Source organism: Lepidochelys kempii, chromosome 8 (assembly GCF_965140285.1).
Source record: "Lepidochelys kempii isolate rLepKem1 chromosome 8, rLepKem1.hap1, whole genome shotgun sequence".
Classification (NCBI taxonomy): Eukaryota; Metazoa; Chordata; order Testudines; family Cheloniidae; genus Lepidochelys; species Lepidochelys kempii.
Genome location: NC_136387.1, coordinates 74,587,359 through 74,609,063, shown reverse-complemented (window position 1 = coordinate 74,609,063; position 21,705 = coordinate 74,587,359). Strand labels below are relative to the sequence as shown.

The 21,705-nt window shown below is 40.1% G+C and overlaps 1 protein-coding gene across 14 annotated transcripts in view; it reads right to left on the bottom strand.

Moving 5' to 3' along the window:
• The window catches only part of EVI5 (ecotropic viral integration site 5), a 135,503-nt gene that overhangs the window by 89,047 nt on the left and 24,751 nt on the right, over nt 1–21,705 (bottom strand). For 9 of the 14 annotated variants that reach the window (XR_012160410.1, XM_073357050.1, XM_073357053.1 and 6 more), the window contains 5 exons: nt 14,798–15,027; nt 11,666–11,855; nt 3,709–3,933; nt 1,330–1,404; nt 289–414 (listed from right to left, as the gene is read on the bottom strand). Coding sequence is in view for 13 of the 14 variants with exons in the window: in XM_073357050.1 (XP_073213151.1) it covers nt 289–414; nt 1,330–1,404; nt 3,709–3,933; nt 11,666–11,855; nt 14,798–14,946 (765 nt within the window). In the remaining variant the exon portion in view is untranslated. Of the gene's footprint in view, nt 1–288; nt 415–1,329; nt 1,405–3,708; nt 3,934–11,665; nt 11,856–13,256; nt 13,336–14,797; nt 15,028–20,344; nt 20,363–21,396; nt 21,415–21,705 lie in introns of those variants that run through there. The other 5 variants (XM_073357056.1, XM_073357043.1, XM_073357047.1 and 2 more) reach the window with 5 other exon arrangements.

Below are 21,705 nucleotides of genomic sequence, written 5' to 3'. Positions count from 1 at the left end.
ATGAGCAAATGGACTAAGTCTGATCTGGTATGGCCATTCTTATGGCCCTACAAATTAATAATTCCTTGGGGGGGGGGGGGAAAGAGTAGCTCTCCCTCTCCCCCTCCTCCTTGGCTCACGTAGTAGGCGTTCCTCTTGCAGTTTTAATCTGCTTTAACTACTGCTTATAAGCAAATGTTTTGCCCAATATCTGGGGGGGGGAAATATTTTCTAGTATAAGTATACAATGGAAGTAGGCTAAATAATAACTATATAAGATACTATACATTTAACAGCTTTTACAGTTACCTGTATCATGTATTCAAACTGGTACATACAAAGGCCCAGCTCAGCCATACTTGGTTTAAAGAGTTCTCGAAGTCTATAATCTTGCATTAATTTGACAAACACACAAAATGCTTCCTCTTCTGGCATCTATATTCGACAAAGGCACAATGAAAATTTATGGACACAAGCCAAGACATGTTAATTTTTTTTTTATTTTCAAGGGACTTATAACCACTTATGGTTTACCCAGAAGTACGCTGGCTAATTTAGGATTCATGCTGTAGTTATTCAAAGTAAATACATGTCCCTTTTCTGACAGCATGAATCTAAGAGAATCTACATAGGGAACAAATATAATAGGCTCTTCAATTCAGTAGAGAAAGATAAATACGATCCAACAGCTCGAAGCTGAATAAGGCATAAATTTTTAAACACTGAGTAATTAACTATTGGAACAATTTACCAAGGATTACATTGGTTTGTCCATCACTGATTATTTTAAATAAAGATGAAGTATTTCCAAAATAATTCCTAGAGCATATATTTTAGAGATGGTCTAGGACTAATACAGGAGGTCAGACTAGGTAATCACAAGGGTCCCTTCTGGCCTTGGAATTTATAAAGCCTATTCTAATGTTGAGCACTAAGTCTCAAAGTGTGAAAGACAGCTCTGAAGTTTGGCACATTTTAATTCAAATGAAACTTTGTGGTCACTCAGCAATCAAGGCCACTGAAGTTGAAATGAGTAAGAGCTAGGGGAACACTGAAGTAACTTCTGAAAAAAGTTTGAGAAATAAGTGTTCCTCCTCCATTGAGAAAGGTCACTCCTTATTCAAGGTGCTTCTTGGGAAGGACAGAAGCAGAGAGCAAAAAACTAATTTGACTCTGTAAAATAACTTTAAAATGTTCTTGACTAGTGAAGTATCTGGCAGTCCACTGTGAAAGAAATTATGGAAAACTAAATATACAGAAAAAAGAATCCCATCACAGGGTACTATGCTGTGTTCTGCATTCTAGTAAAACATTAGAGGTTCTACACATTTGACATAATACTCTCTTTACCTGCATAAGCAGCAGCCCAACTATAAAAGCACTTCCTTGACAGTATCCAACCTCACGATCCACTAAAGAATAAGCCTAGAAGATAAAAATCTTTAAGATTTTGAAAAGCAACAATTAAAACACTTATTTTCATACTGGTTGCTGTTTTTCTGCTTTTGTTTCTAGCTGCTAAAGGTGGGTCAACTTTTATCCAACCCTTTCAGTAGGCAGAAGCTTAAAATGCCAAGAAAAGTGATTTGTGCTTAAACTGAACACAATACTTCAACGGTTAACCTTTGAAATAAAACAGACATGGTCCTTCCTGTTGGAGCAGTCATCTGACAACTGAAGCTATTTTGGATCAGCATCTAAAGAGCAAGCTCCCAAGGGCAGATTAAAGGTTTGAAAGATTTTCATTTTGGAATGACTATTTTGAACATTGGTCATATTCAAATAAGCATTTCTAAATGCAAACTGTAAAGGCTTATAAACTTCAAGATAGCAGCAAGTCCTTAATGTTCTCAGTGTAGCAAGACTGACTCCTATGTCAGCCACAGATCTATATTTGTAAAGTTATGGATTGTATATGGAAACAGCCACTCAAAACTGTGCCTTTATTCAGCCATTAGTTTTATGTCCTCAAGTGGGTTAGGGAAAAAGGTCCTCCACTAAGCAGTTTCAAAGTCTCCTAAATGAAGACATTCTACTTGTGAAGTTGAAGGACCAAAGCTTCATGTTTGCCACGCTGTTTCCTTGTTGATTGCTCTGTTCAAGGCCAGTTTACATTAATTATTTTTCCTTTAACTCCACTAGTTGAGACAGATGGCTGGAATGATTTCCTCTCCCTAGTTTGCCTGAAACAGATCATGATAGCAAGGGAGCAGCACTAATGGGATCACAGCACTTATAGACATTTCAACAAATCTGGCCTTCAGAGTACCCTTCCTTCTCTGAATTCCTAATAGACTACAGAATTTCTATTTAGAGGTCAAATGATCTAGTGGTAGCATGATGCTTCAGAGGACTGAGTTCAATTCCATGTTCCCTAGGCCAGCATAGGGCAGAAGCATTTCATGTTATTTGTCACCCCCTTTTGAAAGGGATACATGCAGTCTTCAACCAGAGGAATTTGTTAATTTTAGGAAGATACTGGGCAACAGGCTTCACAACACTATCACCACTTCTCTCCCAACCCATCACCCCCAATTCCACAGCTGTCGTGACATAACCTGGCCTACAGAGGGAGTAGCTCCTGTCTGCAGCACAGCTATGGGGGGTGGTGGATTTCATCGAGGAGCAAATGTATGGAGTAGTGTTTTTGTTTTGGTTTGTTTTTTTTTTTACGCAGACCTGGTTTGCTCTAACAGACACTAAATTTTGGATGACAGCAATATATTCATTCCAAACATGACAGTTTCTAACAGAACTGTAAGAACACTTCCATGTTATGCTGCTCATATTGTAGACCTCTTGAAACACTGAACGTTTCTACTTTTCAGACCATAACTACTATGCAAAGGATGATGAAGCTGCTGAAAGATATTTTCTTCGCAACAAGTAAAATCAAGATTTAAAAGTAACCCATGTTCCCAAGGCTTAAGTGTATGTTCTCAGATGTTCTTGCTTAGCAATAAAAACAAAAAAGGGCCTGTTTCAAGCAGCAAGTACTATCAAAGAGAAATATACAATGATCAGTTAAGAGGTAGACACAATTTTAATGAGTTTTCAGCTGGCTCCTTAGCTTTTATTTAGAGTAGCTGAGGTTTATTGGGTTATGGGATTTGGCAGCAGGCCAATTTTTCTGCGGAATAAGGATTTCAAGAAACTGTGGGGCCTGGAAAATCTTTTTTTCCTAAATTAAGCCCCAAAATAGTTACGTCAGCTAATAAATGCAAAGAAATTCTGGACAATATTACTCTGAAGTTAGAAGTCATCTTGTTCTTCAGCACTGTAGCAATCTCAAATCAGTCTGGGTGTAGCACAAAGTGAAGGAACTACCACCTAGACTCAACTGGGGGTCTGAAGATTGAATGGCACTTCTAATTTTCAAGTTCTTGTTTTAGTCAACTGTCACAATGTGTGTTTGTTTTGCTTTACTGCACAAGCTATTTCCATTATGCTGTTAGTATTTAGTATTGATTTTATCCTAATCTAAGATAATCAAGTAAATGTTTTCTACTGCTGATAAAGTGAAGTTATTCCTATAGCTAAACATACAAATATCTGCAAACCATTTGAAACTGCTATCAAGAGGTAAAAATTTTTATACTAAGTTACAGCCTTGAAAGTTCTATTGCCAAAGACTAGAGGCTCTTAAAGAGGATGCAACATGGGTATGTTATTTTTCAAGCCTCCATCTGTGTTCCAATATTGTATACTCAAAAAAAACAACTAACTTACCTTCATAACATTAAATAAAACCTCCTGCCCAAGACTGTCTTTTTCTTTAAAAAAATCATGTTCAGGATATGTTCTAGCAATGTCCCTTCTTATCAGTTTTTCACAAGGAGAAGTCATTTTCAAAAGCTCTGAATACTGATCCTTTATTGGCATGCTTTGAGCAGTGCATAAAAGCTGCCAAACTATTGCTCTAAAATGATGGGGTATCCCTTTTCGAACAAGCTCCTAAAGCATAAGAAAAAAAGAAAGGAAACTCATTAATGATTCCTACAGTATAAATATGTAAATTTCTAAAACAAACTACAATGAAATTTTAAATCTCTTTTGTGAAGGAAATTTCCCATGACTTAAGTTGGTTACAAAGGAAAAGCATGTTATAAAACAATTACATAGTCCACAATAGGCACTTGAGAGATGGGTGTTTAAATGGTGATCCAACTAAACTCAGCTTTGTTTTCACTTAGTAGCAAAAGAAAGGAGCGTTGACCAAGAAGATGCCAAGAGTATGATTACCATGCAACTTGTTAGGGGGCTTATTCCTTCACCCACTTACTTCCCTGGTCCTTCTCGCATCAACAGAGAGCAACAATACCCGAAGTCCAAAGGTGCAAACAATTCGATGTTTATTGGGGTGAACTTCCAGCAAGCATGATTCCAGTTTCCTTCCTTAGTATCCTCCTTCCCAGCTCTGACACCACAGAGCCTTACACCTGTGTCCCTGATCCCATTCCTACCCTTAGCCAAGCATGATTCCAACTTCCTTACCCCCATTCCCTGTTCCCATCTCCCCCTTTAGCAAAACATGATTCCAATTTTCTTACCCCCATTCCCTGTTCCCATCTCCCCCTTTAGCAAAACATGATTCCAATTTTCTTACCCCCATTCCCTGTTCCCATCTCACACACCCACATGCCCACCCCCACCCACACCCCGTCACTTCCTCATTGACTACAGATTATATAGTAAAACTTGAGTTCTGCTTAGCTATACCTTAACCAATCATTTTCCTGAAATTTAACTAACCAATCCTAACATATTGTAACATGATTATGTAACCAATTATATCCCACCACCTCAATTAGTTTACACCCAGCAAAATTAATTATACAGCAGACAGGAACAATCACAGAACCAGACAGAGATTATACAGACAAACAATAGCAAAGTGGGAACTATAATGACAAAACAATACAGAAGTGAGGATTTCACATCCCAGCTATTGATAAGTGAGTTCTTGCCAGACAGGATGCTATCAAACTAAGTTTCCTTTTACATTTTCTAGGCACTTCCCTTTCTCTGGAGGTGATAGGAATACAATCCTGTCCTGATAGTGCCTAACAGCCCAATAGCACCTTATTTCAATGCGACTAGTTTGGAATGTGAGAAGGTGACCGGTCGCTTCCCAGCTTATGGCTGCCTCTGCTGCTTAGCCAAAGGCCTTAGCCTAAGAACAGGGCCTCAGACTGTCACAGTAAGAGAAGGCCCTTACACCAGACAACAGTGATTTTGATTCTTTCTTTTATACCTCTATCACTAGCCAAGTGATAAGAATACACCTAAATTCTTAGAGTATAGGCCTTTACAGACAGGCCTGAATATCTATATCCTAACACAACTTAATAAACAATAAAAACTTTAAAAGTGTATTTTCAGGAGTAAGTAATTCCATTCATTAGTCTATCAAATCAGGGTACCTATCATCTAAGCAGTTGCACATGCTTTCAAGCACCACCAGATGGCTACTATGCACCAGAACTTAACTGACGCAGTTATTTTAACATTCCACAAAAAAATGCCTTTAAGATACAACATTTGTACATTTGTCGTCATTTGTAACCTCTGAATCAGAAATATGAAATCTTTGGTTGGAATAAATCCCCAATGAGCTAAAATTAAAAAAAAAAGTAACAAAATGGTTACATAGTATTAGCCAATAGTAATATTTGCCAAATTTATTATTTTAGGCATGTTAGGCTACAATGTTAATATGGTACAACAAAAGTCCTACTTCTATATTATTCAGATAAGGGTCTCCTTGACTAGGACAATACCTACAGGAAATTCTTGTTTTAATTATTTTTTTTGCGCTTAATTTCACTGATGTCAGTGCTTCAAATATTTTTTAAAGCTATTTGAACATGAATTCAGAGACAAAGGCATACCAAGAGGGTAATATGTTCAGGTTCTCTGACTTTTTTTGGTTCCATGTTATGGGACATATATAAATTCTCTCAAAAGCTAAAGACAGCTATTACACAATATAAGCCTCCCCTGAATAAACTGGTGTACCAGGAACAGATTCTTGGGGCCCCTAATAACTTACTTACATATTCTGTCTCATTCCCGGGGTGCTCGAGTATGGTACTTGTATTTACAGATCTGTCAAGAAAGACTGAGCGATAAGGGGTTTGGTTGCTTGATAAAGATTTTAAGAAAAGGTACAGCTCAGGAAGTTTAAGAATCGTGGGGACAACCACCAACCGCAGAGTCATTCCCTCAACAATGCAACACAGTTCCTTTCCTATGCATTTTCTAGCACTTTATCTAATAATTTGTTCTGTGTAAGTTTTTGAAAGAGGATAACCTTCTTTTACTTAAGTAATCCTTTCACTAAGAAAATATCAAAATGCTGAAAAGGAAAAAAAACTGGTAGCTGTCATTGCTGTAAGTTTATTAAATAAGAATTATGGAGAAGTAGAAACCTCTCCATAGTTAAAGCTGAAACCAGCACCTCATTACAACACTATTTCAAACACCTTTGCAGGTAGCTCTATTAATTTAAGGGATAAGTCTTGGCAATTATCATTTGTCCAAGTCTTATGAAAGTTCAGTAGGTACTTTTATTTTCAAGACCTTCAAGTTAGCTTCATTTTAAAGTTTTTGAAGACTGCCTCTCTATTTGTCAAAAAAAGACAAATACATAAAATCATTCTCAGCATTGACTCTTCTGGGAATTTCCAAGGGCAAGGACAGCATTTAAAAAGTAACAATTAAAAAAACAATTACACAGTTTCTTGGTGAAGTCAACAAGGAAAGGAATGTAACAAAGAACCTTCACTACAGCAGGAGCGTTCTGTAGCTCTGTAGCAGTGAAATCAGCCCTTTAATATCCCTAAGGGAGCCAGGCCCCTCTGGAGCTCCACTTTAGGAGTATCTTAGTAGCTCTGTACTGATGATCCCTTGCTGATTCAGGGAGCAGAGCTTTAACTCCCTGAGCCAGCTATGCTCCCATCAACTCAAAAGCCCTTTATCACATGCCCCCCGCATCCCTGCTCTCATGTGATACTGTGCCTCAACTTTCCAAAGCAGCCTCCAGGTATTGCTTCCCAACAATTCACCACCCTCAATTGCCTATACCTCACACTCAATGTGGGAGGGGAGAGTTAACTCCCCATCCCCCCAAATTAAGTTACCTATGTACATGCTCTACAAGGCAACAAAGATTAACTCTTCCTACACACCTAAAGAAACAGTAGTGGTACCAGGGCTATATGTCAGGAAAATATTGCACTTGCTAACAGGCACAGCATCATTCTTTACGCATGCCAGGGGTACTGAAAGGTGGAACCCCTAAGGTCACCTTGCAGAATTACCTCTAGGTCCATGCTTTGAGGTGGATGAAAGTGCCAAAGTTGGAACATACGTCAACCTGCCTGAAAAAAATAATGTACCATATGTTTATGTTCAGAGTTTCAAAAATTTCCCCAAGTCTACAAGCCCAAGGGCAGCCTTTGTAGCCAAATCTGAAGATACCTCTGCAGTCAAAGCCATGCCCACTGGCATTAATGGGAAGCTGTTGCATACTGTTATACACTGTATTTAATTTTAAAATTGTCAATCCATCTAATTAGTTTTTAAAAAGTAACTTACAAGTAGAGCTGGCTGAACAGCAAAAGAAAACTCACTGAAAAGATATTCCACTAACACTGGTTAAATTTGACGACTATGTTCCCCAAATAGTATTTTGACTAGTTTTATAGTTGGTGAAAACACCACAAAAACCGTTTGACACTAGTGTGTGACACTCAAATATTTCCACTGAATCCTACTCAGATGCCCTATTTACTACATTCTCTTGTTTTTGTCTGGTCTTCCCTCCTCTTGACTTCAAATCATTTTCTTTCCATGATCTATTAAGGGTGCCTTTTCACAATCTGTCTTTGCTTTGTGAGCAGAAACAGTCTGTTTCCTCTTTTCCTTCTTTTCTCGGTCCTCAAACCTCTCTTTCACTTCCCATGTTATGTTCTCTTTCTTCACAGCTGCCTCCCCAAAGAAATTTTACACACACACACACACACACACACACACACTCTTTAATTTCTCTCTCTCCATCTCTGCTACCCACTTTACACAAACACCCAACCACTTACATGGGGTTGGAAATTATTCAACATTTAGCAAAACTAAGCCTACTTGTCATCTTCCATATCAATTTCTGGCTAGTTCCAACTGTCACAGACCAATGCCTAGTTAATAAATAATTAATTTTATATAATACAAGAATATAAGAATGGCCATACTGGGTCAGACCAAAGGTCCATCCAGCCCAGAATCCTGTCTACCAACAGTGGCCAATGCCAGATGCCCCAGAGGGAGTGAACCTAACAGGTAATGATCAAGGGATCTCTCTCCTGCCATCCATCTCCACCCTCTCACAAACAGAGGCTAGGGACACCATTCCTTACCCATCCTGGCTAATAGCCATTAATGGACTTAACCTCCATGAATTTATCCAGTTCTCTTTTAAACCCTGTTATAGTCCTAGCCTTCACAACCTCCTCAGGCAAGGAGTTCCACAGGTTGACTGTGCACTGAGTGAAGAACTTCCTTTTATTTGTTTTAAACCTGCTACCCATTCATTTCATTTGGTGGCCCCTAGTTCTTATATTATGGGAACAAGTAAATAACTTTTCCTTAGTCACTTTCTCCACACCACTCATGATTTTATATACCTCTAGCATATCACCCCTTAGTCTCCTCTTTTCCAAGCTGAAAAGTCCTAGTCTCTAATCTCTCCTCTTATGGGACCTGTTCCAAACCCATAATCATTTTAGTTGCCCTTTTCTAATGCCAGTATACGAGATGGGGGGACCATATCTGTATGCAGTACTCAAGATGTGGGTGTACCATGGATTTATATAAGGGCAATAAGATATTCTCAGTCTTATTCTCTATCGCTTTTTTAATGATTCCTAACATCCCGTTTGCTTTTTTCACTTCCGCTGCACACTGCGTCGATGTCTTCAGAGAACTCTCCACGATGACTCCAAGATCTTTCTCCTGATTAGTTGTAGCTAAATTAGGCCCCATCATATTGCAGGGATAGTTGGGGTTATTTTTTCCAATGTGCATTATTTTACATTTATCCACATTACATTTCATTTGAAATTTTGTTGCCCAATCACTTAGTTTTGTGAGCTCTTTTTGAAGTTCTTCAGTCTGCTTTGGTCTTTACTATCTTCCTCCCACCTACCCCACTCCAAGCCACTGGGAAAGGGAAGGGTGCTCTCCCTGAATCCTACAAAGTAAGGAGCCCCTGAGCATCAGATATCTATTAAACAGAGGTTAATAGATCCCTCCTTCCCCCAAAATATTCTGACTGTTAGGATGGTTTCCCTCTTTTCTTTCTTTCTCTCCTCTTGTCCTTTTGGCTGTTGCACGGATAGTAGTGGTAAGGCATCTCAAGCTATTCTATCCCTCCCACAGGCCCCCTGTGAGTTCTCCTCCCCACTGAAGAGCTCCAGCACACAGCGCTGCGCAGAAGAGGTCAAACATCAGTGGTATAAAACTGACCTGTTTTTTGTCAGTTTCACTACTGCAGGCAGGGCTCTGTACAGCAGCAGCAAAACTGAGAAGACTCTGGTCAGTTCTCCCAGGGAAGAAAACACAGCATTGGTTTATGCTGGTCATAGTTGGAAGTTTATATTTGCCCCTATAAGGTGCTAGAAACCTAATTAGTCTGCAAAACTGCTTGCACTTGCCAGAAAAAGATTCCTACTTGCCCCAGAGGAGTGGGCTTTCTAGTCTTTTTTGACAGATGTTGGCTGAGAGATCTGAAATATCCTCACCTGCATAAATGATGCTATGTCACATGCCCTTACAGAAGTAGCACAGGCTCCGAATATGAAGTCTGTTCTGTCTTCAGAAATAAGATTAAGGAAATGAGGAATCTTTCCTAGTTTGCAATCCATTTCCAGTGGAAGATTTCATTGAAAGTGTTTGATATTCTGGACGTACTAAATATATCTGGCATTACATGAGGACAGACTGGGCATACAAGTCTGATAGCTCATAAATAGGATTGATATTCAGAATGAAAAGATTCAGTTAGAATTTTCTATTAGGGCTGTCAAGCAATTAAAAAATTGCAATTAAACAATAGAACAACATTATTTAAATATTTTTGGATGTTTTCTACATTCAGATATTGATTTTAAATTACAACAACATCAAATACAAAGTGTACAGTGCTCATTTTATATTTATTTTTATTACACATATTTGCACTGTAAAAAACAAAATAGTATTTTTCAATTCACTTAATACAAGTGCTGTAATGCAATCTCTTGATCATGAAAGTTGAACTTACAAATGTAGAATTATGTACAAAAAAACCTGCATTCAAAAATAAAACTATGTAAAACGTTAGAGCCCACAAGTTCATTCAGTCCTACTTCTTGTTCAGCCAATCGTGAAGAGAAACAAGTCTGTTTACATTTACAAGAGATAATGCTGACTACTACTTAATTATATCACATGAAAGTGAGAACAGGCATTCGCATGGCACTGTTGTAGTTGGCGACACAAGGTATTTACGTGCCAGATGCACTAAAGATTCATATGCCTCTTCATGCTTTGGCCACCATTCCAGAGGACATGCTTCCATGCTGATGACTTGCATTAAAAAAAAATGCATTAATTTTGTGACTGAACTCCTTGGAGAGAATTGTGTGTTTCCTGCTCTGTTTTACCAGCATTCTGTCATATATTTCACATTATAACAGTCTCAGATGATGACTCAATACATGTTGTTAATTTTAAGAACACTTTCACTGCAAATTTGACAAAATGCAAAGATGATGCTAATGTGAAATTTCTAAAGAAAGCTACAGCACTTGACCCAAGACTTAAGAATGTGAAGTGCCTTCCAAAATCTGAGTGGGATGAGGTGTGGAGCATGCATTCAGAAGTGCTAAAAGAGCAAACACTCCAATGCAGAAACCACAGAACCCAAACCACCAAAAGAGAAAATCCAACCTTCTGCTGGTGGCATCTGACTCAGATAATGAAAATGAACATGTGTCGGTCCATACTACTTTGGATTGTTATCAAGCGGAACCAGTCATCAATGTGGATGCATGTCCTCTGGAATGGTGGTTGAAGCATTGTAACATTTCAGATGACATTGTAGACAAGTGGGCAGCATTATCTTCTGCAAATGTAAACAAACTTGTTTGTCTGAGAGAGACTGGCTAAACAAGAAGTAGGACTGCATGGACTTTTAGGCTCTAAAGTTTTACACCGTTTTGTTGTGTGCAGGTATATAACAAAAAAACTACATTCGTAAGTTTCACTTTCATGATAAAGCAATTGCACTACAGTACTTGTATGAGGTGAATTGAAAAATACTATTTCTTTATCTTTCACAGTGCAAATATTTGTAATCAAAATATAAAGAGAGCACTGTACACTTTGTATTCTGTGTTGTAATTGAAATTGATATATTTGAAAGTGTAGAAAAACATCCAAAAATATTTAATAAATTTCAGCTGGTATTCTATTGTTTAACATCACAATTAATTTTTTTTAAATTAATCCCATGAGTTAACTGCGATTAGTCGACAGCCCGAGTTTCTATAACTTATTTTCCGAAAAACATGGAAGACCAACTGGAGAATAAACCAAATAGCACCAGTTGCTTTGCACTATAAAAGTGTCCTATAATACTGACTAATACCTTAATTTGCTTTTCTTTCTTTTTGTGTACATCTTCCCATTCATTTACAATTCTTCCCCAAAGAATCCAGGAGTCTTCTTCGAGATGGCTGAGGTTGCTAGAAGCTGATGAACTGGATACAAGGGAGGAGCCACTGTTTCTTCTTGACCCATTTACTGAACGCAAGGATTTGCTGTCTGTCTCCAACAGTCTGCAACATACAAAGCTAGTTACAGTACTAACCATATTAGACTGCATCATTGTTGATCATCAAATTGTTTAGAGGAGATAACTCTTCCACCCCCTCTTCACAGAATGTATCCAACAAATCCATTAATTCAAACTGTTTTACTTAACATGTTTTTGTAATAAAAATTGTAAATGAAGTGACCTAAATACAACCGCTCACAGGCTTGGAGTAGTTAAACTGACAGGAGAGCTCTCTCCTATTGGCTTACAGTGCCTACATTAGGGAGCTTAAGCCAGCGCACCTGTACTAATGCAGCTGGACTACTGTAAACTCTAATGCAGCCGTGCCCTTATTCCTCTGTGCCCCTCCAGACAGAGAGGCTAACTATTGAGCCTGGATTCATCCCCTGTTTCCTGTTGGCTACTGATTTTGTGAAAAGCTCAGGGGTGGCAGGAACTGGGCCTTAAGATCTACCTATCTTCAAGTAACAAAGAGCCATGTAATAAAAACAAATCCATTTACTTCAGTCTAGGTATTGGGTAGGAAGCAAGAGATCAGACTACACTTTGCAGTCTAGGAGACTGTGTACTATGTTCCATTTTCACTTAGCACTGGAGCTGTATTTGTAGGAAAGGGGGGCTGCTATGAAAGCAAAGACATAAGTCAAGTAAATTCTGATGTCCCTGTGCTAAAAAGTAGAATCCAACCACCATATTGGTGAGGTTGAGCTGTTAATTTTTTTCAGGAAATTATAAACCTCTGCACAGTATTGACCACGTATGTGCATAAATCTCAGGGCACCGACACATTCAGGTTCTCAGCTAGAACAAACATTTAATTCAGATATTTACATGGTCTTTCCCCTTTTCTGCTCCTATCCATTAGTATTTATAAAAAAAATCTTAAGTATTGTGTAAACAAAGCATGTATCAGAATGAGATTTAATCCATAAAAAGCAACATCTTACAAGTGTGATCTTTGTAGTTTTATTATTTTCAGCTTTTGAACAAAAGGCTTAAAGTAGTAGTGTGCCCCTTTAACTACAATGGTCCCAGAAGTTTAAATCTGAATTTAGCCCCAATTAATGGAAACAGTCTCATTTTCACAAGAAAAACTCAAAGCTGAGATGTACAGAATCACTAGCCAGTTGTATTGTATACACATGAAAATGCATTTTTAAACTTCTACAAACCTAACCTACCATGTTCCACTACTAACTTAAACACTAGAACTGCTTTTCTCAACATGCACCATGCTAAACACAGTCAGACTCCAAATAACGTCAGAGAAAAGAGCTATATGTACTTTTAAAGCACAGAACATTTTAAGATTGCAAAACCTAAGATTTTGACAATCCATGTTTTATTTTTCCTCAGTTTCTAAGAAATTCTACTACATTTCTATTATAATTTGAAACCTTACCTTACTGAATCCATTGCCCTCAGATTTGTAACATGTAGTTTCTTTATATTGTAAGTAGTCACTAAACACAGAACACAAACTAAGATTCATGTAAAACCCTATCAATGATTTACTATTCACAAACAGATCCTTTGGACTGCACCATTCCAATGCATTTTTTGTGAGGCCTTCAATAAAAAGTAGATAGTTTTGCTAACTCAAGAGGTTAAATTTGGTTGCAGGAAGTTTAAGTTTCCTTGTGTCTCACTTCTCCTTTGGGTTCTTTCACTGTAGCCTAAACTGTTCAATTCACCTATATCCTATCTCTTCAGGTGTAGGCCAGTTTCTCTCTCACACAGACAAGGAAATCTGAATTTAAAGATATCACCAGCAGCAATTTGTCTGGTGAGCAGAAACAAGTATGACTTCCTGGGTTCAGAGTTCAATTCTTTACTTCCAAAGAGCAGTTATAGTTTAAAAAAAAATGTAGCAGATTCAAAATTTTGTGACGATACACAGCAGCTTTCAAGATAGGTGCATCAACTCTCTCCTTGAAAAAGCGTAATCTTGATGTGAAAAAGCAGGCTTGGTGTGAACTGTTTGAAGGAAGATAAGCAATGGGACTCCTTATTGCCTATTGAGCGTGTCACAACCAATAATGGAGATGTAGTGAAATGTATATAAGCTTCACTATAGCTAAAATGAAAACGGACAGTTTTCAAGAGACAAGGAGAAATACTCCAATCCAACCTGTAAAACCAAGATGCAAGGGTGATAAGATTATTCCATTTATGGAAAGTTTTGAAAGTTGTCTGAAAACTGTTTGCTAAATTAATTTATTCAGACTTTAAATGTCCATGTCTTTACACCAAGTGCTGTTTTATGGAATTAACTAAAAACGTGTTCTTAAAATGTCAACTTTACTGTAACAGAGGGTCTGGATCTCTGATCCTAATTCACAGTTTTTGAGAAAAACTGCTTAGAGAAAGGTTTACCAAAAGGCCTGACTAAAACCAGATAATCAGACAACTAAAGGTTTGAGGTGCTACTGATCACCATTTAAAAGTCTTTGTACCCTAGGTCATTGGGGGCTTTTCCAGAAAAGCCCCCAATGAGCAGAAAAGGATAAAACTAGACTGTTTAGGAGTCAAAGGTCTGCATCCTTTCATATAGGTTTAAAAGCCAGCAAGGAACAGGTTAGGTGAAAGCATCAGGACTTGAGACTCCCTCTTTAAACTATATCCCTGAATCTCATGGACTCCAGCATCAGCTGTCAGTACAGTTCTAGAAACAATGTTTAATGATTTCTATAAAGCTAGAAAAGGTAACAAATGTTTTGGAGGTTCTGAAAGAGCAGATGCTTTTCTAAATCTCAGATTAAGAACATTTAAAATGCACATTCTTTTCCATGCAGCTAGCAGTTTTAAACGGAGTAAAATTTTGTGTTCAGGAAAAACATTACCCCTTTTAATAGGTTCTCTGCTATAATTTTGATAAGTCTATTTTAGTTCTCATTTTACAATTTTAAGAGCAAAATATGAAAACCATGTTTCCCCACTCACCTGTTCTGTTCCTCTAGTTTAGCTAATAATTCTAAATCATCTGGACTCAACCGCGTTGGTGAGGATGGTGATAGTGCTGGAGTAGAAAGAGTGGTAGAAGAGGATGTAGTGTGTAATGAGGCAGATGGACTTGCCACCTGACTGGCCATTTGACTGACAGTATGCGATACAGTGTTCTTCACCCATGAGAGAGTAGAACTCAGCTTTCCTGCAACCTTGTCCGTCGCCACCTGCAAATTACAAAAGGAAAAGGGATGGTAGAAGTTATTTTTGTAGACTGATCAGCAGGCCCACTCAAGCCAGTGGAAAAAGGTATTTAGTGGGATAGCTATATTCTACAAATAAACTGATGCGTTTGTCATGTATTTTGCACCTTCTAAAGAGTGTGACTTAAGGTTATCCTGTTTCCCAGAATTCCCGAAGTTGTTCGAAGCAGCCCAAGAGAAAGGTATGGGATTAAGGTGCTATGTGAGAACAAATATAGAAAGTATGTGACAGATTCACCAAAAGGATATCAAGGAAACTACCCAAAGATACCCACAGGACTAGTCTTTTCTGTGTAGTGCCTCTGGATCCAGAGCCGCCTTGTACCTCTGACACATTAGTGAGATCCTCTTAATATCTCTTGATAAAAATAGTAGTGCAAAAAATCAAGTAAAGCAGGTAAAATGCCATTGACTTTACCTGTGGACTGACATGCACAGGAAGGAATTTATGAGTAAGTACCACAGGTGTTAATTTTTCTCTTGCTCTCTCCAATCTCAAAGAGGGACTGGGCTGGAAGTTTGGCTAAAAGTCAACAAGAACCACAGCTAAAAACCAAAGATAAATGATTCTGAGATCTCTAACAGTGGGGAATGAAGTAGTCATTTTTAAATGAATCTAGATACTAGAATACAATACAAGTCTATTCCCACAAGTGGGTTAGGGAAGGACTACTTGGGAAAACCCTGAGCTATACTTCTCAGTAAAAAGCAAAAGGAGACTGATAAAAAGAAAATTATTTAAGGCCTAATCCAAGAATTTCCACTGAAGGAATGCAAAAGGCTTAGGTTATTTTCCTCAGTGGCCCACTTCCTCAGCCACAGAATATCTAGACTACTGGCAAGCCTAACCCTTATCCAAGTTGTCCACCAGAAGAAAACTTTGGCCACAGCTGAAAATGCAGAAGAAAGATGGCTGGCACAAGTCAAGGAGAATAGTAGACTGAAGAAGAAATTTTCCTTGAAGTCACACTGCCGAAAACTACCTATCTGAGGTATGTAGAATTCCTCACACTGACAGGTTGACATGAAAAAATCCTATGAAATACAGCTTATCTATAATACCAGCTTCTAGCAAATACATCAAACAATTAGAACCACAAGGAAAGTGTTCCATCCCCCTCTCTGAGATCTTCCATTCAAGTGTAATTTAAACAGACAACTTCCATTTCATCTGTTGGATGACAAACAGCCACATGTTTTAAGGCAGGTTTCAGATTTTCAGGTTTAGCAGTAGCTGATAGGCAGCCCTTCCTCAGGGGCTGGGGAGGGTGAACTGGAAAACTGTACAATTTCATAAACCATGTTTCTTTTGCCAAGTACCACATTTCAAACCAATATAGACAATGAGTTGTGCAACGGGGAGGTTTCTTACAATTTGAAAAAAGCCTGATCAAAAGCAAAGATAGCTTAATTCACTTTGGAAGCAAAACCAAATTAAGGCTACTTTAATTCTGAATGACAGCATCCACACAGGGATTTAATGCAGTTTAACTAATCCACTTGAATTCACGTCTTTAGTTAATTCAGATAAATTTTCCAGAGTGTCTCCATGTAGACAAGCCCTCTTGTCTACATAGGTATTGTAATTCTGTGCATTCGTGCGCTCAAAGTCACATCCTTTGCAATTTAACTGTTGTACATGGTTTAGCATGTTCGGTCTTTAATAAAACGAAGTTAAGTAACATACTGTACCTTGTGTTTGTTCTACCATCTTTCCCCCTCTTCACTGTAATGGATCATTGTGTCTGCCCAGACAGTTGTCAGTGTTTCTTTTTTTCCTTCTCTTCCCTACTTCCTTATATTTCTCATCTACATGGTGTTCCACAACTCCCAAAAGATCTCATTTGCCCCACACTTCCGTTTGCTCACTTTTCCTATCAGTCTTTCCTTCATTCCCTGAACCACTTCAATACTGTACTAGACATCCAGAATCCATAGGACTAAACCTATTAAGTAAAGAGTGATCCAGAAGATTGGGTCCTCCAATGTTAGGAGCAACATCTGGTGAAAAAGAAACCTCTGCTCAAGTTATGGGAAAGGTGAGGGGTAAAAATTCTTACAAGGGAATCCCCCATCTCCCAGCGTAGTGCTGTAGGGAGCCAGGGTGGCTCCCCTCCGAACCAGAGAGTAAAGAGCCACCCTTTCAGCCTGAGTGGGTGGGGCCAGACCAAGCTTCCGCCAATCCCTGGAAGGGAAAGGGTGGGACAGGAAGTACAAAGGGCGGGGCCCTCTGCCCAGTGAAGAGAGCACCAGGGAGGGAGACAGACACAGGCTGCTCCCTCACGATCCTGCTGCTGACCCAGGCGAAGCCCTAGGCAAGGAGGAGCCTGACCGGGAGGACGGCCTGTGGCAACCAGGGCTGCCAGCTGCCAAATACCCAGAGGGGCCTGACTGCAGCCCAGGCCAGCATGAGTCTGATACCGAGCGGGAGCTGCCCGCAGCGGAATGCCCGGACAAGAGGGAGGGACCGGAGCGGCCCGCCTGAGAGACTGGGTAGGAAGTAGCCCAGGGGCCGAACTACACCATGGGGTGGGTTTTTGGTCAGCAGGTGCGGACGGCCCTGCTGACCCAGTGGCGGGACTTTTGCCTCTCGCCACTGTCAGGGCCCTGGGCCGGCGCTCCCCTGCCGGAGGGGCGCGCGCTACCGACTCCGGCCGGCGCTCCCCTGCCGGAGGGGCGCGCGCTACCGACTCCGGCCGGCGCTCCCCTGCCGGAGGGGCGCGCGCTACCGACTCCGGCCGGCGCTCCCCTGCCGGAGGGGCGCGCGCTACCGACTCCGGCCGGCGCTCCCCTGCCGGAGGGGCGCGCGCTACCGACTCCGGCCGGCGCTCCCCTGCCGGAGGGGCGCGCGCTACCGACTCCGGCCGGCGCTCCCCTGCCGGAGGGGCGCGCGCTACCGACTCCGGCCGGCGCTCCCCTGCCGGAGGGGCGCGCGCTACCGACTCCGGCCGGCGCACCTTCCCCGCTAATTCCCCAACGCCCGGAAGGTGTGGCTGAGGCCTGCCACGGGGACCATAGCTCTCCATCGCCCCTATGGGCTTGGAGGACCGACTGACACCTGTCACAAGCGCCTTCTGGCAGCTCTGCTACACAACACCATACCCAAGGTGTTTTGATTCCTGGGCTCACTTTTGCTGCAGCCTGGGGAAAAAACGGAGTGAAACGGACTTGGTTGTTAGTCTCGATGGATTACTGCCCATAAGGTCCTAGCAGCAGCTGTGAAAATCGACAAGACTGGTAAATTCTCACTTTGTTGCAACTTGGGGAAAGCTGGGCAGCAAAGGCACTAGCAGTTTGTCTTCATGCTCTGGAAGGCAACACTGCATTGACTACACTCTTATAATTGAGCCATAAGGGATATAAATGTAATTTAATGAAAACTTCTATTATGCAGATGCTGATGGAACTTGACTGGGAAAGATTTTACTTGCCCTTTTCTTAGGTATAAAGACTGGTTAGAGAGGACTTGGTAAGGGAAGCCTAATAACACCTATGCTTGAAGTATGGAGATATCCTTTACCAGAGAAGCATGAATCTCCATCAAAAGAGGATTAGAAGAAAGTCCTTCAGTCTCATCTTTGGATACTGAGGCAAGCAGGGAGACAGACCAGTACTGCAGTCACATTGACTAGTAAGTTCACCAGGAGTTTTTGTATGCAAGACTCTTCCTCCCTGCTGATGCTCCAAATCCAGGTCATTTCAGGAGACAATGAAGGTAATAAAGATTAAATGGGGATGTTGCAGTCTCATTGCAGTGCGTGAGCTACAAGAATAAGCAAGTGTGCCCAATGCTCGTCTCAGCTGGTAACTTTTGCCTATAAATTTAAATTACAACCATTCCAAGTTGGTAGAGCTCCATGTCAGAACTTTAAATTTAATGTTATTTTTCTACATTTATCTCCCATCTGTAAGACTCAAGATTTCTAAAATTATTGGTCAGAAGTTTGACCCTATAATTCTTTATCAAAAAGCAAATTAACAAAGGGAAGGATCAACTTGTAGTTAAGAACAGGAAGACCAGAGTGGGTTCTATACTTGAAGTGTGACCATGGGCAAGTTATTTAACCTCGGAGTTTCAATTTCCCCATTTTTACAGACATGCATGTACTCTGGAATATCAAATTGGAGGCTTTATATAGCTGCAAAGCATATTTGCAGTTATGCAATAAATCTAAACAAGTTAAGCATCTGAATTTTCACATAGCAGAACACACATACAGCCAGTCTTACAGTGTTTCTCAAATGTGGCCACAAGGGGCTTTTCTTGCAGCCACAGCCTCCTGGGCTGTGATTGGAGCGGGGACGGGGGGCGTGGAAAGAGAAGCAGTGGCCCCTCTACCCCAGTGGCCACCAGTGGGGGTTGGGCCCTGCCCCCCTCTGGGGGCACAAATGCTGGAGGTGCAGGCAGCTGGTGAATTCTCTAATTTCCTGGGGCGGGGCAGGCAGCTTCAGCCACAGGGCTTCGGGCTCCATCCACACAGTAGCAGGCTCTTGTCCCAGGCTCATCACCCACACCATTGTCCCTGGGCCCTGTGACCACCCTGCCAACCTCCCCAGGGCTTAGTTTGTCCCAGGGCTTGCTGGGGTTGAGTAAGTCTGCTGCTGTGAAACAGCAGCAGACTTACTCTCTAGCAAGGTTTTTTTTAAAAAGCAACCAAAAAAGCAGACCACCACCACCACCACCACAAAAGACAAGAACATGCAAAGCACTTATTTGTGTTTCTATTCTGTTTAGGTCCTGTCAAGTTTATTACTGAGTCTGAAAAAACCCTACATAAATAAATTACAATGATTTGGACATGTAAATATATATTTACTTGTTTTTCCTAAAGTTAATTAAGTGTTTTAGCAAAAATGATCAGCATGGCCACCAAAGAGTTGGTGGCCACACTCTGAGGCCACCAAAAAATTTGTTGAGAACCCTAGAACACCAGTATAATTATCTTCGTATTTAGAGTAATTTTAAACATTTATGCCAAGTTTGGTATCTGTAAACATACCTCAAACCAATTTATTTAAATCAGAAAAGTCTATTACAGCCATGAAAAAAATTTAGTTTAAAAAAAAAAGCAGTATAGTTACACTATGGAGTCCACCCACAAAAGCAAAGCTGGCCACATTTCAGTGCGGCTCTAGGCACTCAAAGTTACCCCTAAAGAAAAAAATGATTCAAGCTTTAATATTGCTGTCCTAGTTAGGACAATGTTAGATCATTACAAATTTCTTAGATTAACAGAGCCAAAACATCTTATGCTGTTCTTTTTATTTTAAACTGTGTTACCTAATGAGAAAGTTGTGCTAACAAGTTATTTCAATAAACATCCTTAGGTATCATTGAAGAGCTCCACTTTGTCTTAATCTGGAAAAGGAAAGGAAAAGCAAACTGAATTAGTTAGGAACACCACCATAATTCTCTGATCAACCCAATGCTCCCTGTTAAACCTATAAAAATTTGAGTGCATTCAAGTTTATTGGGATTTCCGTTAACTTAGTTCTAAAAGCCAAGGAGTTTAATTTAAAAATATGTTTGAAGCGACTATATTGTTCCAGGCAATGGTTCTCATTAGTGGTCCACACGGCACTTGTCAGTCAGTCATATGGTGATGAGGAATCATATTAACAGCTGCAAATACAATATTCCATGTAAGTAATTCCTCTAATGTTCACAGCAGTGTGAAGCGATCATGAATAAAAGGGTAGATGATCCATGAGATGTGGTCCACATAAAGAAGTTCAGGAACCTCCAGTTTGAGAATTGGAAATTCCATATGGAGCCATTCCCTACTGAAGTTCCTCAAATCCAGCCCAGCTCAAGTCAGTTGTTACTATCAGACTACAGTTAAGTAGCCTACATGGAACAAACAAGCATTTTCAGTCCAGTCTGAACCATCCACGTTACAAAAGCTGCAGTCATAACTGACACAAATTAGCACCTGAGCCTCAAGAAAGGTCAAAATTGCAAGGTAGAATGTCTGAGCCAACCTACTTCCCCCCAGAGGTGCATCACCCAAGCAAACAGTACAGCACACGGACAGGACACTATGGAGAAGCCTACTCTGACTTGGAGGCTTCTGCATTGTATCTCTGTGGATGTGACTTCATTCTCCAAAGATGTCGGCCCCACATCTATAATAAGGGCTAAATTCTAGTTTAGAAGTATCCGCAAAAAGAAAAGGAGTACTTGTGGCACCTTAGAGACTAACAAATTGTTTAAATTTGTGCTTGATAGTAATAGTCACTAATTCTGAATTGCTTTTGGACACAAACATGTAAAATTCAGTGTTCATTCAGACTTTAATTCTACCAAAATGTAAAGAAATACAAGTTACTTACAGTTAAACTGAGGGGGAAAAAGTTGCTAAAGTAAAATGCAAAGCTGCCTTGCCATCTTCCCCTTTCAATTAGACTTCAAACTGCAAGAAAAGCGAATTACAATTTCTTCTGAACTACAATGTTACTATTAAGTGATCCAGTAAATTCAGTGCTTTCACAGCAGGTTAAAGTGCATGTCTAAAAATTCCAAAGTTACTTCCTGTCAGTTTTACTTGCTTTGTCAGTCAAACACTACATTAAAAGCTTTTAGATTCCAGCCACAGGAATTCTGTCTAGCCCAAAAACATGAAATCAAGTCAACATGCTAGG